This window comes from Lates calcarifer, linkage group LG18, assembly GCF_001640805.2.
Source record: "Lates calcarifer isolate ASB-BC8 linkage group LG18, TLL_Latcal_v3, whole genome shotgun sequence".
Taxonomy (NCBI): Eukaryota; Metazoa; Chordata; class Actinopteri; family Centropomidae; genus Lates; species Lates calcarifer.
The window spans coordinates 11,027,142-11,044,781 of record NC_066850.1 but is presented as its reverse complement, the minus strand read 5'-3'; the positions used below and the strand labels follow the sequence as shown (position 1 = coordinate 11,044,781).

Sequence of the window (17,640 nt, the reverse complement as noted above, 5' to 3'; positions counted from 1 at the left end):
TATTAGGAAGCAATCATTAACAGGTACATTTTATTTTTTCAGAAAAAACTGATATATATTTTTCTAAAGTATTAATTGTAAGATGAAAATAAAAATCTGATTAAAATTTCTACTACTAAATATCAATAAATGCCACCCCATCATGAGACTTAGTGAAGGCTGAAGTGTTAACACGGAGCATCAAAAGGCATTACCATACTTGATTTGACGACCAGGAGGACTTTCTTCTAACAAACTGGTGAGATCCTTATAAAAACCACGGTACCTGACACGGTAGTGCCTGATGAGACTTGTCAATAAAAGCCTCGACAGCTGTGTAGGTCAGTAGTTAGCAGCAAAATTAACGGTCTGAGGAGCGGGCAGGGAGGAGAGGGAATGTCCTCTCAGGTCTGTAATTGTGTCTGTTTTAACCCTTAACAACCAGAGGGGTTACGAAGAGGAAAGAGGAAAAGTGCGATGATGATGTAACACCTTCCTCCTCTGAAACGACAAACCAGATGTGAGAGAATGCAGTGGAAAAAATGTCTGACAATGCTAAAAGACACACACACACACACACAGAGGCCTAAAGGTCATCTATCGCGAGTGTGTCTCCAGCTGAGTGTGTGTATTTGTACATGTGTGTGTACCTTGCCCTGGACTCATCTGTGTGTACTTTTGTTGATGACACACAGGCTGCAAACACACTAATAAAACAGGCAAACACACACACACACTCGCACGCTCTCTCCCACACACACAAACACACAAACACACACACACACACACATGAATTTACTGTACGTCAAGATAAATCCAGTGACTCATTAAGTTTGGTTTGGATCCATCGTTCAAATCACCCACACGTGTCCCATCATGACCAGATAACTAGTATTAAAGGTTGAAGAGATATCTGAAGATTTATCTGCCTGTTAAGACAAACTGTACCACTGCCTCTCAGTGATGTCTCTGTCATCAATAACTGTGAAAAACATGAAAAGACTTCATTTCTTTTAAACTTTAGACACCACTTTCTAATAAATCAACATCTATAAAGTGTTTTTAGTGTGGGTTTATAGCTGCAACTGCTGTTTATTTTCTCAATTAACAGATAAATCATTTGAGTTTTACAACATGAGCAGTTAAAAAAAAACACACATCACAGTATCCGTAAGAGTGTTACTAAATGCCTTATTTTGATCGACCAACAGCCCCAAAACCCCAAAAATAATCCAATTACTACAATATCACAAGGAAAAGCAGCAAAGTGTCACAGTTGAGGAGCTTTAACAAAAGTATATCTGTATTTTATGATGCCTAATGTAACTTTAACCTTAATTATTCCAACAGCATCTTCTTGGAAGTTAATTTACAGCTTCTTTTATTCAAGAAGAGTCACTCTTACAACAGTGCCTTGCTTCTGTAAAAGCTTTGCTCAATGGTATTTTGGCACAGAGGCGGGAAAATGTCATTCATTTGTCCCCAAGCCAGTCAAGAGATGCTCGTAAAATCCAGCCCCTCCACCTTCTTGGAGCTGATTCCCACCATTCGGGTCAAATTCCCAAAACACTTGAAGAAAAAGAGAGCACAACATTTGCATATTTGAACTGTGTTAGCATTGTTAGCATTCATGGCTGAAACCGGTGGATCCTACTCCTGCAGCTGGGAAGCCAAAGTGCAGCAAGGACCTGCTGGAATGCTAACAATGTGTGCAAGCTGTTTTAACACTTAGCTGAAGTACATGTGGAGATACTTTATCTGCGGAGTGGCAGGGATTCCTCCACAAGCTCTTAATACAACCCTTAAAACTTTTTGTTGACCTTAAGTGCAAATAGTTGAATCAAGTAGAACCAGGACATTGGTGTTTGAGTGGTCTAGATGGATAGCAACAACATTTCTCCATTAAACACAATAAGTGTGTTTATAGTTATTCTGTTTGTTTACATATCAAAAACTTATTTGCTTGATGGATAAAAAGTACAGTGGATATTTCGGGACATCAGCTTTTCAGGCTCAGCTCTTTGTTGTCAGGCTTGACTCATCTTCCATCAAAACACCCTGTTTGCTTTGAATGTCTGCAGCTGTGCTCTGAGCCGAAAGCTAACGTTAGCATGTTACTGCTGTGTGCTACAGTTTAGCATATTAGCATGTTGTGTTAGTTTCAAAGACAAAAAAGTAAAGCTGAGTATGACAGAAATTGAAGCTTAAATGCAAGAGAGCGTTTTGTTGAATTTAAGAATATACTGAATATAGAATATACTGTCCATGAACAACAGCTAAAATAAAACGACTTTCACTGGTGGACTCATACGAATAAGAACTCTCAAATCAACATTTCTTTAATTATCATAAAAAAACGTTACCTGCTCAGACTACCAACATTTTTAGGAATGGTCATGGTCAACTGTCATTAGGATTGATTCTCTGGGGACCATGGATGTTTGTACCAATTTTTACCCCAATCCACTGAACAGTTGTTGAGAGACTTCATTCTGGTCCCAAGTGTTGGACCAACATTGGCATTCAAAAGCCACAAATTGCTGCTCCTGCCCAGAGATAAATAATTCATGTGATGTATAATCAAACCCAACACAAGCTGCACCATAACACGCCGGTACAAATCTCTTTCAAACAACAAAAGCTGAAACCATGAGACGTTTGCAGATTTCAGCTAAGCCAAACCAAATGCATGAGATAACTGTGATAGTCAACAGGACTATACATCACTCTGGAAACACTTCACATTTATTGTAGCAGCACTTGGCCTGAGAACTGCTTGTCTGTGGCATTGTGTGTCAGAAAAAACAAGACAAATCACAGGCCTTGGAGGGCTGCTGCTATCTGGGTCTTATCTGGAAGTGTTGGGGGAGGGGGCAGCACCAAGGTTTCATGTCTGGACTGTGTCAGAGAATTTACATGATGCAGTTTTATGTATCAGACCATCATTTTTAATAAATTGCTTACCAATTCAGGCATGAAAAGGCAATAAATTTCGTAGAGCTTCACATGTTTGTGTTTCTCTCCCTCTTGTGTATTTACTTCTGCTCGTTCCCAACATGCAGACAAGCAAACACACATTCGTCTCACTGACATCATCTCTTCCACAATGTCTCATCCCGGCTGTAAACAATCTCCCATGGAAGAACTGAAGCTCGGCCAGAATGATCTACCTTCACAAAAATGCCCCCATTCCGAAGGGAGACTCCAGCTGGTTCTCACAAGGATAAGAGCACAGCACAGACACTGTGTGACCCAGATCCCAGACACCAATCCCGGCTCAGTTTGCCAAAACTATCGCGTAATCAAGGAAACCATGAGTGCACCAGGAAAAAGCAAGGTACTAATAGAAAAGAGGAAAAGAAGCAAAGGACCTCCTGCAAGTTTTCAGCAAACAAGGGAATCCTGAGATGATTACAGCTACAACTGATGAACTGTTTTAATTAACTGTTGAATCATTACATCTATGAAATGTCAGAAAATAGTGAAAATGATCATTTCATGAAGCCCAGTTTTTTAAATTTTCAATTTGCTATAAAAGAAAAGATGTCTATTCTATATATTTAGAGGTTGGAACTAGGAAATGTTAAATTAATGATTAATTAATCAACTAATCTATAGGGCTCAGGGGGAAAGTAGTTATTTCCTGGTTAGGGCTGGGTATCAGTATAATGCAAACAGTATATAATATATTCTACATTCAAGGATCAAGCAAAATAACTGTAGTGCCAAGAAGAAAGAAAAGACAACATGCAAAATTGATGCTTTTAAGAAATCTGGTTGATTAAGCATCAAGAAAAAACTGAATATCTTGAGACTGAGAATTTCAATTTCATCAATTTTTAGTGTTGGTTGGACAAAATGTGGAACCTGACAGCATCATGTTGGGCTCCCTAAACAAGACCCAAAACTATTTCTGGAGAACTCTGAGGTGAATACTTCATCTGCCCAACCCTCGGGGCAGATTTCTTTTCTCAGAGCTGGGTCAAAGGTCAGGAGGACAAATCAGATATTTAGATTAGAGGTGTGTCCTGGGAGGGAAGTTTTCCAAAAGAAGGACTTCAAAAGTAGATATCAGCCAGTCATCCACACAAAATACATTAAAACAGTCCAATTTAAAGCTCCTGAATATACGAATATAAATGCATCTGCCTTCATATTATTGTATATTTGACTCCTCTCTTTAAACAAAAAATGTGACGGGGGTGGAGTGATAGTTAACGGATGTAAACAACAGGATGTGAGGGAGAAAAACATTAGGCGTGACATCCAGCCAGGCTGCGAGTGTTTACTCTCCACCCACAGGCGAGGACGGGAATACACATACATAAACACACAAAGCCTCTGCATGTGACAAATGTCACAGGAGATCCATTACAAAACAGTTTCCAGCCTCTTCCTGTTTAATACTGTGGTCTTTAACCCTCTTTCTGGTTTGATTAATGTTTCACGATTTAGGGAAAAAAAGGCTTTATTGTAGGTGTTTATGCTCAGCCACAGGAAATTTGTTAAAAATAGGAAGCGTGGAGTTCACAAGTAGTTATCAAAACTATGATAACTACTTGTTATCTGACTCATAGATACTGCAGTGCATGTGTGTGTGAATTAGTAATACAGATCCACAGACTGAGACGATAAAGAAAAACAGACTTCCAACATGATGAATGGAAAGAAAGCGTCTCCTTTTCTCCCTTTGGATCCCCCTTCTTGTAAAAATCCCTCCCGTCGGCCTCCTGTAGCTTCCCAAAAGTTCAAAATTCAACCCCCTAAAGCACACACACAGACAGTAACACAAATTTTCCAGTCTTGCTCTGTCACACTGACCCATCATTGTGTACAACCTACACTCTTCCCCCACTGACCCTCCAGATGTTACATAATGACTTCACCAGATTGATACAGGCTGCAATATCAGCCTGGAAATACCTGCATTTCAGGCTCTTTTTGTCTCTATAACACCTATAAGGATAAAGCTGGTAGTATTTTACATTTCTCATTATCAACAAATCCCATGAAAAGACCAAAACTAATAATAAATTGATGCTAATAACAAGTATTCTCTGTGTATCCAAAGCCTGATGCATCAGATTTGTACCATAAAACTGTAATTAGTGAGTTTTAGGATTTGTTACGTTTGGAGAGAGCCAGGCTAGCTGTTTCCACTTGTTTCCAGTATTTATGCTAAGCTAAGCTAACCAGGAGCTAGCTGTAGTTTTAGGCTACGTCCACACTCTTCTGTTTTCATTTGATCTCCATCCAGACGAGTGTTTTAGCTCCATATCAGAAATAATCATCCATACTAACACGCATGAAAACGCATATCACATGACCAATCACATACACTGGGCATGTGCGTGCTGGTGTAAACAGGAAGCAGAATGTCGACTCAGTCTGCAGTCGGTTGCTTAGCTGCAGAAAATACTATGAACGAGGAACAGCAATGGAGGAAAGTAAGACCAGAGATTTCTCTGCTTGGGCCAACACATCGGGCAAATCAGGGAAGAGTATGTTTTGAGTGATGAGACACAATAAGGAAGTGAACCTGGATATCTGCGTCATCATTTCCAAAAGTCTCAAGTTAATTGTCATCCAGACTAAAACTCTGGAGTTTTCAAATTAAAACATGACCAGCAGTCTCCCTCTGAAGGGCTAAAAAACTCTGGAGTCGTGTGGACACCAGGTATGAACATAACAAGACTTTAATTATTCAGAATATCTCATGTGAACAAAACTTTTGTTTGTTTACAAGTAAACTCAACCCTCAAATGCAGTGCAATATTGGCAAAATCTGGCATAACAAAACTATCATATACATACATACACACACTTATATATGTAGGCATATCACCAAACTACATTAGTCCATCTCCAGACTCCACTTGTTCTCAAACACAGTTGTCAGATACAGCCGAGACTCAAACACAAGCACAACTGTCTTCCTATGTCTCTCATCCCCGCTTCTCTCTCTCTCTCTCTCTCTCTCTCTCTCTCTCTTATCCTCTGTGTATTCTTGTCTAAAACTGGGTCAACACACACATGCATAACTTTTTCCATCTCTCCACTGTAACACTGACCGGTCATCAAGTACCATTACACACACTAACTAACACACATCTCTCCAGCTGCTGCTCAACAAGGGAACTCCTTCACCCCGAGTTTTACCAGCTCTGCTTTTGTATTTCTTAAATTTTCTCCTTCTGTTTTCTTCCTTTTGCATAGACTCTCTCTAGTTTAAATTACCTCAACTCAACAAGTGGCATCTGTAAATTACTTCAAGGCCTGAAAGTGAGGAGATTTGCGATCTTCTCTTTGTGTTTTATCTGCTTGTTTGCTGCAGGATTATCCCTCCAAACACAAGTTGTTAAGATGAGTAAAGATCTCTTTTTTTTATTGAGGGACTCCTTCCACCACCTCCTGCTGGATGCTGGGTATAAACTAGGTCAGCGTCAGGTCTTGCTGAGTACCCCCATAGTGAGGCTGTTAATCCTCAGAAAAGGCAAACACTCAGCAAAACTTGTTTGGGCGCGCCGCTGATCTTAATTCCTGTGTTAAAGCAGAGCTCTCTGAGGCGGATGCTTGCCAAGTAGAAGAATGCTTGAATGTCAAGTCACACACAGACGGACACACACTGAACTTTTCATGGATGAATGGGCTTGTTCGTGTCTCTCTGAACAGAAAGGTTCATGCAAGAGGTGTTTCCCTTTTAAAGGAGTGCAAACAAACAGTAAGATTTGACAGATCCATGTGTTAGAAGGTTGATAAAATGACCAAATCTTCTCCAGCTGCCTGCTCCTACTCAGATAGCAGATAAAAGTCAGCAAGACGTCTCCTCAAAGTTTGTTTGCAACACATAAGTCATCATCACTGTCGTCTATTTCAGTCGAATTCTTTCTCCATGCAGTCGAAGTTTAGTGAACAAGCACACCAACAGTATCATATCGCAAGTAACCAACAAAGCTTGGTGGCCAACAGTGACCACATCGTGTCCATATTAGACCACTCTGCACCTAATGATTTGCATCCAATACCCGCATTCAGCGCCAACGCAAGTGATAGTGTGTCCTTTACGCATCGAGGCAGAAAGTCAAGTTGGATCTGCCCTAACCGTCTCTGTCTTTGAGTGCAACCCCAACCCTAACCAGCCAACCTGAGCACCTAATCTCAGGTTCCACCGTCCACCACAGAGGACTCCACCCTCTAGGAAAGAGAACCTTGAAGTCAGGGGAATGACTTGATATATGTGTGGTAGGGGAACAGAGAGTTGTTGACAAGGTGTCAGTACATTACCTTTGGCTCCACATTTCAACTGCCCAGTTGACAGACGAAGCGGGGGGAGGCATCAGCTTCTTAAACCTGCACTGGGAGGGTCATTGTGATAGTTCGCCCACAGGCTTCCCCTAACTTAACCAAGTGTTTTAGGGGTGAGAATTTTTAAAATGTTGGCATTGGACATTAAAAAAACACTGTCTTTGCAGTCGTTTGATACCAACATTCTTGTCAGGTTGCAGCTGTCAGACTCACGTTAGACTTACTATGGACAAAATACCAGTTTCAAGAGCTGACACTGGCCTAAAGTTAAGCTTAAACTGGCCCAACTTCACACTTCCACATACAGGCCAGAGACAGCTCACATTACGTCTTCTCACACACTCAATTCAATTTTCCAAACTTATTTACTGGCTAATACTGCCAAATGTTGTTCTAACCCAAAAAAATGTGGTTGGATGAATATGAACGGGTTTTATTTGTTTTTCAAGTGAAACTCCTCAGTGATGCCAAACATGAAGAGAACAGGCAAAGTATTTCCACTCGATGTTTCTATGGAAGTTTAAAGGGAAAAAACATCAAGATTGTTCACAAACAGAAAATAATCGGGAGGAGCAGCAGGGAGGTTAAGTAGCAGTTTCTTAGGAGAATCGGGAGAAGTTTCTGGCATTTTCAACAGGAGCCGACTCGTCCTGACTCTCAGCTCACCCTGGAGGAGTGACGAGGGGGAGGAGGAGGGCTGGAAAGAGGGGTGAAAGGTTAACCAGGCAAATGGATGGAGAGGTTTCTGTCCTAAACTTGGAGCCATGAGGCAGGATGTAAGCTGCAAGATCTACTTAAAAAAACATCAAAGTTGAGTGTGTCTCGCAGCTCACGCTCCTCACTGTTTAATAAGCAGTTTACAGGCTTTAAACTCTTTGATGTTTAATACCTGAAATACTAAAGCTGGTGCAGAAAACCTTAAGTCTAAATAAAATGAAATTCTGTTGAGTCTGCCACTTTAAAGTTTATAATAAGGATATTATTTTAAAAAAACTATAAACTGCTCACACTCCAAAATCAGTATGTTTAAAAACTGTCCGAAGAAAAAAAGGTGAGACGACAGAAAGTAGCGGAAAAGAGAAAAAAAAGAAATAAGGAGTGGTCAGTTTGCTGCATTTCACCAGGCTGCAGCTATATAAAGCTGTTTCCAGGCTCATTATAGGGCTGCTAACCACACACACAAGCTCACACACAATCATTTAAAACCTTTTATGGTGCCTAAAGCAAAAGGAGAGGTGGTGGTGGTGGTGGTGAGGGGCGATGGGGTAGAAGGATCCAGAATAAGAAAAGAGAGAAGGGTATAGAGGAAGAGACAGACAGACAGACGGACAGGGATAAATTTAGCTTGGCCTCAGAGCACGAAGGCTCCTGTGGATTTCCCATAATGATCCCCCTCACACTCTGATTACTACCTTCGCCTCGCTCTTTAAATGGCTGCCTGCCTGCAGCAAACCCCGAGTCTGAGTCCACTTTCAAAGTCAGGAGAGAAGTTGCATCAGATTTGAAAGAGTGAAAAATGTGTCCTTCACATCCATGTGCGCACCATGTGTAGAGCTACTGTCACTTTCTAAAAGCCGAGAGAGTTGGAGTCGGCGAGGTGGCTTCTATTAGAGCGACGTAGTGAAGTGAATAATGAGGAACATCGGAGACAGACATTAAAGCTGCCTCATTCTTATCAGGGTGGAAAGACCTCAGAAGAAGAATGAAGACCCTGACACACAAGAACTTTAAACCTCAAAGTAAATGTCACATTAGAATACACTCTGTGTCAAGTTTTACCATTTACGACCTATGTAGTAATGAATAATTCTACTATAAATGTGTATTTAAAGACTTAGGCAGCTCTTGGCCCAGATTCAACTTGTAGCAAAGTAAAGTCACTGTGCATTGAAAGGTCAAACTTAAAAAAAATACCAGGAGCCTCTGAAAGATTTCCAAATAAACTTTTACATAAATAACTGTCTCTTAAAGTCTCATTTACACCTGATGTTAAGATGTGATCTGTATATGAAGACATTTTCCAGATAATGACATCTGATCAACGGGAGATGTTGCGTTCACTGCCATGCATGGACATCATTCAATTTTGAATTCACTTTTTGTGAAGGCGCAGACTTAAAGCTGCTGCTTATAGTATTTAATTGACAGATTAATCCAGCAGGAGGAGGATTAACATTTTTAACATTTTTCTTTATCCAGAGAGAATATTCAGATAGAGACTGTATATCAATGCCAGCTGTAAACAGGGTCTAAGTCAGTGGTTAGCTCGTCTAATCAAACTAGCTGCATATCAGACACATTACACTTTAATGTGTCAGTGTAAAGAATCAAGGTTGAAAGATTGAAAAATGAAGTGAAATCAATCAGGTTATCTGGCTAAAAATTTGTACTAGATGTTGAAAATGAAACTGGCAGAGCCCCAAAAAGTTCCAAAAATAACGTTAAATTGAGCAGCAGCAATGTGACCTGTACTCTACATCTGCTGCCATGACAAAAGCAAACTTCTCTTAATCGTGTTGTATTTCTTTTGCATGTCTTGACTCAAAATTTAACTGAGAATTCACCTGAGAAAACTTACGAAACAAGTTTTGTCTGAATATCTGCTCCCTACAAGCAGCAAAAACTTCAACACAGTTTGTGAATCAGTATATTTCTGATTTTGCTGCTGTCTGTACCTAACAATCAACTCTTCAGACCAACCTGGAGATCCGGCACCACACCTGCAGTAATAACACTGTGTCTTTCATTATCATGCACAGGTACGCTTTGTTAGCCGAACACTCACAGATAGAGGCTGGTCGGGTTGTAATATGTAAAACTGGAACATGTGTAACAGTATATACAAACAGTGGAGACACTCTGACCTTTGATTGGCAGTAAAATGTGACCAGTTGTGAAATGATGTCGTCATTTATCTGCTTCTTGATAAAAAAAAAAGACTGCTACGAGTGTGTGTGTGTGTGTGTGTGTGTGTGTGAATGGCCGTCTCTCCCTACACACTGACGCTCATGTTACAGCAGACACATGAAGCATTCAGACAGAGACAGATAGAGTGAGGCCACCGGCGAGCAGGATGCCCAGCCCTGATGGAGAACAGGCTCTGCACTGTGAGCACATGGGCCAAGCTGCTTACACCCTGAATGTGTGTGTGAATAAAACACCTCCACCCTGAGTGTGTGCTGAGCTGAGCTGTCCGAGATCATCACGTATATTAATAAAACCACTGGATTAGAGCTGGTGTTAGATTTATAGACAGAGGTGCGTCTTTATCTGCAGGTATGCTGTGTGTTATATAAGCGCACACATAGTTGGAACAAGCCCTGAAGCGTTTGCAGAGCAAATATACTCCTCTTCTGCAGTGGAGTACAACATGTGCTGAGCAACACGCCAATTTTTTCTTTCTTTTTTGGGAAACACTCGAGTATGAGCAAGTGCACAAGATGGTATTTAAGTTTAAGGCCAGTCTCTGTCTGTCTCTGTCTGTTTCCTGGACTCTGACTCTAACACTGACTCTTGCAACCTTTCATTCATCCAGTGACCACTGTGTGGATCCCGACCTCCAGGTTGAGGTATTGGCTGGGAAGCTAATAACCACAATCTACACACAAAAGTCACTAGTGTCAAAATTTAATAAACTGAGCCCCGAAACAGTTTTCAAAAACAAAAAAGTTTCCCTTTGCACTTAAATCCAGATTTGACAGATGATATATCTACTAAATAACAGACCGATATCATACTAGTTAGAAATCCTTAAACACCAGTGATTTTTAAAGTTTGAGCTTTAAGAGACAGGAAATCTATTTTTTTGTATGAAAACTGTCAACAAACAACATTAAGTTACCGGTTGTAGCCTTGGTAAGAAGGTGGTTTGAGATGCTGACCATGTAATTACAACATATCCAGTTTGATTTCAGTTCTTTCCCCCTACCCTCATTTCCTGTCGCCTCTGTCCTAAACATTCTGTAATAAAGGCATACAAATCCAAAAAAGATTGAACACAGCGGGGTTAAATCACTGAGAGAGAGAGAGCAAGAGAAAACAGTTCACCCATCCCTTAAAAACTTGACTGACAAGATCTTTTAGAGTCTGAACACGAATATGCAGGAATTTCAATCTAAAATAAACACTGACACTTACATCTCCAACCATTTACAACCTCCTACAGAGATTATAAAAATGGTGACTTAAAGATGTTAAACAGTGAGAAACCTACAAACATTTTGATTTGGTTTGATTAACTGGTTGATTTCACCTTATCTCTCGAGTATGTTTTCCTTCACGTCATACAGACGAAACCAAAATATCTCTTATTACTTCATTACAACGTCACAAAGGATTGTTTCAGTCACAGGTGAGCGGAGATGAAAGAAGGACGATGCGTCTCCACCTCCACACTGATGCAATTTAAAAACCTGAGGAACTTGATCGGGATAAAAGCTTTTACACAACACAATCAGAAACAGAGATGGGAGCGACCTCTGAGGGTGAAGCAGGCATCGAGGCTGAGGATAGCACACATGCTTACTGGCCTGAGAAGGTTCTACATTGTTGTGAGGAATCCCAGGTCAACAAACCCCCGGAGAGAGTGAAAGTGAGAGTGAGACCCGACCCACGGCCTGAGAGGAGGAACAAAGACCCAACAGTCTGTTTCTCGAGCGGCCTGAGATTCAAACACTGCAGTCTTGTTGGCTTTCACATTCATGCACCCCCCCCGCTCACACACATACATACTATTCATGCTTTACTATATATAGAATATTCACCATGCTAACAAGAGCATCTTAGTGCTGCTTTCTAACACAACCTGGCCTTTATGTGTTGTTTTGATATGAGTTTCAAATGATCTGAAATTAGACCTTCCTTGGCTGGTAAATGTACACGTCGTAGCCTCCTATACCATGAAATAAATATACTTTTCACAAAATGAAAATGTAAAAACCAAAGTTATCTGTGTGCATGTCCCTGACTGAGCCCTGTGTCATGAAGCAAGTCTAGTCTTGCTCTCGTCCTGGATAACCAGTGTCACAGAGCTGGTTGTCACCTGGATCTGTTAAGTCTAGGTTTACCTATCCGAGCACATTCACTTCATCAGAACAGTGAATTGAGTCATTAATATGAAAGGAAATTACACAGTGATACCTGCAAGTAAGTGTGGTTAAATCCCAACAGAGGAACAGAACCTGCAAAATCAATAGAAATATTTTCCAAATGTTAGAGTAAGTGGCTTTTTATTATGTTACTTTATTGTAAACTCTTTTGTCCAAGTCGGGATCCTGTAGGAAAGACAACTCAGTTTTTCCACTGCTCTGAATCCAGGTTAACCCTTTAAAAGTGAAGCAGCTTTGCAATGCCAGAGTTAAATCCAAAGATAGGAGGATAATGCACTAATTTCACTTCAGGGTGCAAGGCTTTTTCCACCAATACAGTTCAAGGGCCAGTTTGGAGTCGGTGCCTAATCATGAGCAAGTTTTTCACGTTTCAATAGCTAAAGAACCAACTGTTTCAAGAGCAGCACCAACACTTTGTGACCAACAAGACCAACTAAAACTGTATGTGTCACTGCCATTTTTTTTAAATCAGAGTGCAATGTCTAGTCTGCCTGATCCAAAGAAAACACTAAAATTAGAGCTTCGGACGATGTAGTTTGTCGTTGTTGTTGTTGTCCACCGGGCTCTCTAGCCCCTGCAAAAGCTAACCAGTTCTTAGGAGATGTAGTTGAACCAACCCCTGAACCAGCACTTGCATCAGCCCCAAAAACTAGCACCTATAGGTTCACAATGGTGGAAAGGGGCTAAATGCTAACTTAAGCAAATACTGTGATAAAGTTTCAGTACTTTAAGAAACTATTTCACACTCATTTTTCCCCTGACATTTTAGTATGAACCCAAAAACAGAATCAAAACTAATCGCCTTCAAATTCATCAACAACAATTTGCAGACGCTCCCTCATTTTGTTATAGCAGTGCACTGAAAACTTCTAGTTCCTCTGTGAAGTGAATTTCAACAGACACATGATTCAGCAGCTCTTGCATGGACTTGCAATCGTTTCCTATTTATTCAGAAATGTATTTTGGTTTTTAGCCATTTAGCCAATGGTCCTCTGGAGCCCTGTGGATGATTTTCTGATCAACCCAATCCTCCAGTAAATCTTTTAACAGACAACTGAGGAACAAAGCAGCTGGTCTGATATGGTTGACTGGTATTTGACAGGAACTGTAGCCTCAGGACTTATTTAAAAGACCTACATTCACAGCTTTAACTGCACAAGCCTTTACCTGTCTGTAGGTTTTCCTAGAAGAGGTAAATGCCAAAGTGTGTGTGACTGTGTGTGCATGTGTGTGTGTTGTCTCAGTCTCAGGCCTCTGTGGTGTCTGATTGCCATCCTGCAAGCCAGCTGGATTTTTCCCCTGTAAACCCAACCTCTCCTCCCATCGTCTCTTCACACAGACACACACGTGTGCACAAAATCAGACTCACACACGGCTTCACTGACTCACACACACTCTCCTCTTGGCCCACAGTGTTACCAAGAGAGACATATGGCTGCAACGCACACTTCAAGTTACATAACTGAAGGCAAATGGCCATCAAAACACAGGGTTTGTTTCACTGAGATGATACCATGTGTGTTTTAAATCTATTTCTACTATATTCTACTGTATCTATCTCTACTACTACTGGTTATCAGGTTAAACAGTGACATTTAGCATTTACAAGAATTATATAACATTTTTGTCTTTGACTTATGTGATTATTTTCAGCTTTTTAAAGGCACTATATGTACGTTTTTTTGCTATTACTACATAGCCAATGTTAGCATTAACAGTTGTTTAATTACCTCTACAAGAAATGTTGCAAGTTCAGCATCAAACGTCATCCCTTCAATCTTGATTTGATTGTACTTCTATCACTTCTTCTACTGAAGTTAGCATGCAAACCAGCTAGCAAGTGAGTCACTGTAGCGTCCAGCTGTTAATGCTCACAATAGTGATAGCATAATTGGCAAAATATGGCTAAAGAACAGTTTGATTGAAAGAAGATTGAAAACTCTATTGTTTCCCTTTATATAAAGCTGAAAAATATAAGACATAAAACACCTGAAAATCACTGCAAATATTATTTTTAATAAAGTTTTTATGATTTACAAATATAAATGAGATACTGTGTTAAACAGTAACATCAGCAACTGGTTTTCTCAGCTTGTCTCTGCAATTATGTAAATAAAGTTATATTACTATAAATGCTCAGTGTATTCACCAGTGAATGGACAGACTCCATGTTAGCAGATAATCAAAATAATCTTTGGTTGCAGTCCTACAGTATAGCATTGCATAACTGCACTGTGAACCTAATCTGGATATAATAGAGGTGATAAAGTAATTTATGACTGAGGAATCGCACTCACTCAAGGTAACTTCACGAATAAACACCTGTCAGACTTCTTAAACCAAACAGAAACGCTACACACTATAATCTTCATGTGACTGCTGGATTTATAAAACTTGGGGTGATGAAGTCTTCTTCTGCAATCAGTCAACTTTTCTTCAAAGAAACATCCCCCTGGTCTTTCTGTGATGTGAACTACACAGCTCAACCACTGTGACCAGTAAAGCTTTAATTAGCTCCCAGTGTGTGCAAATACAGAGATCTGGAGAAGCTGGAGAAGTAAACGAAATAAAAAGAGATTTCTAGAAAAATCTTACTGAATTCAGTGAAATAATCAGAATTTTAAATGATGTTTTAGATGCATGCATGCATTTAAATTCTCCTGCACAAAATGTGAGGAAACTATTGATTATATATGGTTTATATGTGAGGAGAATATGACTTTGTACAAAGATATTCAACAAACTAATGTTTGGAATAATAGTACAAATCTAAAAGGCTTTCACGCTAAATAGTCCCAGTTTTGATTGAGATGAAATGTGGGGTATAACTTGTACAGGGAAGTGTTTAGTCAACTGGAAATTCATTCAACAGGAGGCACTCATCTGCACACAACCCCCCTTAAATGAATCTTGGGTGTTTTATTTTGAAGGAAATCCGGTGGTTGCCATCTCAAATAGATTTTCAATATGTGCACTTTGGTCATTATTAAATGTTTAAAACTTCTGATCTGTATCAGGAACATTTAACATATATCAAGTCATTTGACATCACCTTGGTTTTTGAAAACTTTGAAAATGAATTTAAGTATAATTTTGATTTAAGGATGTTGGTTATACAAATAAGGTATTTGAAGACTCCACTACTGATTCTGGGAACTTGTAATGTTTTTTTTTTTTCCTATCTTGCAACATTTTATTGACATTAATTGCAGCCCTAGACTAAATTGGGTTCAGGTGGGGTCCTCCCCCTCTGTGTCCCTTAAACCTAGTTATTCTTTAAATAAGAAGCTGTCATTGTTGAGACTTTGTCACCATTTTACTAAAATGTGTTTAAATGAAACAAAAAAGGGGGAAAACGACAATTACCTTGCTGAGAAATAGTCTTAACTTGCATCCTGGACCCCAAGGCTCAAGTTGTGAATGGAGAGCAGGGCACCACACACACACACACACACACACACACACACACACACACACACACACACACACACTAGCATTACCCTCCCCCCTCGTGTCTATTAAATCCTCATTAAAGTGAGATAAAGGTGATGATTTCCCACTGAGACGCTACAAAGCCAATCACCAGGCCCTGATCAATCATCACACAGGTTCCTCACCCACACCCCTTCACAATCCATCCATCCATCAATCCATCCATCCATCAGTGGTCGATAACTTACATTGGTGTACAGCACAGAGTCGATCTCCCCGGCCTCAGACAGCTCGCTGAGGTTCCTGTCCCAGTGTAGGAACGGTTCACTACTGTCCAGGATTTCCATGCTTCCCTCCACACAGACTCTCTCCGGCCTTGTGGATGTTGTTTTTTCTCCTCCGGCAGCAGCGACAGGAGAGTCAGCGCGGTTTTGTTGCAGCGCAGGTCAGACTGGAAACTAAACTCCAAGATCCGGCCAAAAAAAGTTCCCAACAACTTGTTTGAGTGAAGGAAAAGAAATCAAAAAATAAACAGAAACACGTCCAGCTGGTTGAGAATCAGTGTGTCAGAGAGCTGCAGCAGTCAGAGTCAGACTGAGACTTATTGTTGTTGATGTTGTTGTTTATCATCTCCTCTCTGGTTCAGGGTCCACAGGCAGCTTTCCGCAGCCTCTCTTTCCTTTTCTTTCCTCCTCCTCCTCCTCCTCCTCTTCGCGGCCCAGACACAGAGGAATGTATGGGCGGAGCTACGAAGACACAGAAAGACGAGAAAAATATAGAAAATCAAGAATTAACCGGCGGTAACACTCATAACAACTGTTAACAAGCTATAACTTCAGTCTAACACACTGGAAATTAAATGTAAGGTTAAAAATGTAAAGTGATTCATATTTTCCAGCTGTTTGTGACACTAGTTCAAATACCTACAATGATAAACTACAGTTTCCGGTATCATATTTCAAAATAAACCTCTCATTCCTTAGTTCAGGTTGGTTCAACATAGACTAAATACAACCGCTATCACTACTACATCTACAACTACTACTACTACTACTACTCCGAATGAACTTTCAAATCTGATATAAGAATTCTCTTATAATCAATCAGAAATTAATTGGTTACTTATTATAGATTTTCTTTTGTGTGAAAATACAGATTCAAAAAGGTTTGGTGAAGTGTAAAGAATTCCACCGAAACGGTAAGTACATTTAACCCATGTATTTTAATTTGAGTTAACTTTTATTGTGTGGAACTTTATTTTTATAAGATAAGACAATCCTCCTTCAGACAAACCTATACACTATCTAGTCACAGTTATTACTTACAAAGTGTCCTTTTAGGAAAATACAAATTACTTACGAGAAAATTTTACGCATATGCATAAAAGTCTGTTGTATTGCATTTATATACATGTTTTTTAAGCTTTTATTTTTAAATCTGTATTTCCGGTCTGTCTCTTTGACGCTTCTCAAAACCGAATCCACAGGTTTCCCTACAACTCACAGCCCCGCCCACACAACTCCGGTCGACCAATCAGATCTCTCTCTTTTTAAAGCCAGTTCCACCGTGCAGCCCTGCCCTCCAGAGCCTTCAACTGACAAGTGATGCAGCCAATCAAGAAAGAGATTTAAAATTCCTGCGACCAATCATTTTAGGCCAAGAATACCTTCGCGTAAAGGCTCACCCTCGTTGTCACAGAAACAGCCAATCAAAGCCGAGCAGTGCAAGCATTTAAAAATGAATTTTGAAATGTGTTTACATCTCCGTTAAAATACATGTTTTTATGAGTTTTTATGCAAATACTTCCATCTGTGAT

The 17,640-nt window shown here is 40.1% G+C and overlaps 1 protein-coding gene across 1 annotated transcript in view; it reads right to left on the bottom strand.

Annotated features, from left to right (window-relative positions):
• creb3l2 (cAMP responsive element binding protein 3-like 2) overlaps positions 1–16,654 on the bottom strand; it is a 107,102-nt gene extending 90,448 nt beyond the window's left edge. Inside the window, exon 1 of the mRNA XM_051077804.1 lies at positions 16,073–16,654. Coding sequence (XP_050933761.1) covers positions 16,073–16,171 — 99 coding nt within the window. The 5' untranslated portion in view covers positions 16,172–16,654. The remainder of the gene's footprint in view (positions 1–16,072) is intronic.
• Between the last annotated feature and the right edge of the window lie 986 nt (positions 16,655–17,640).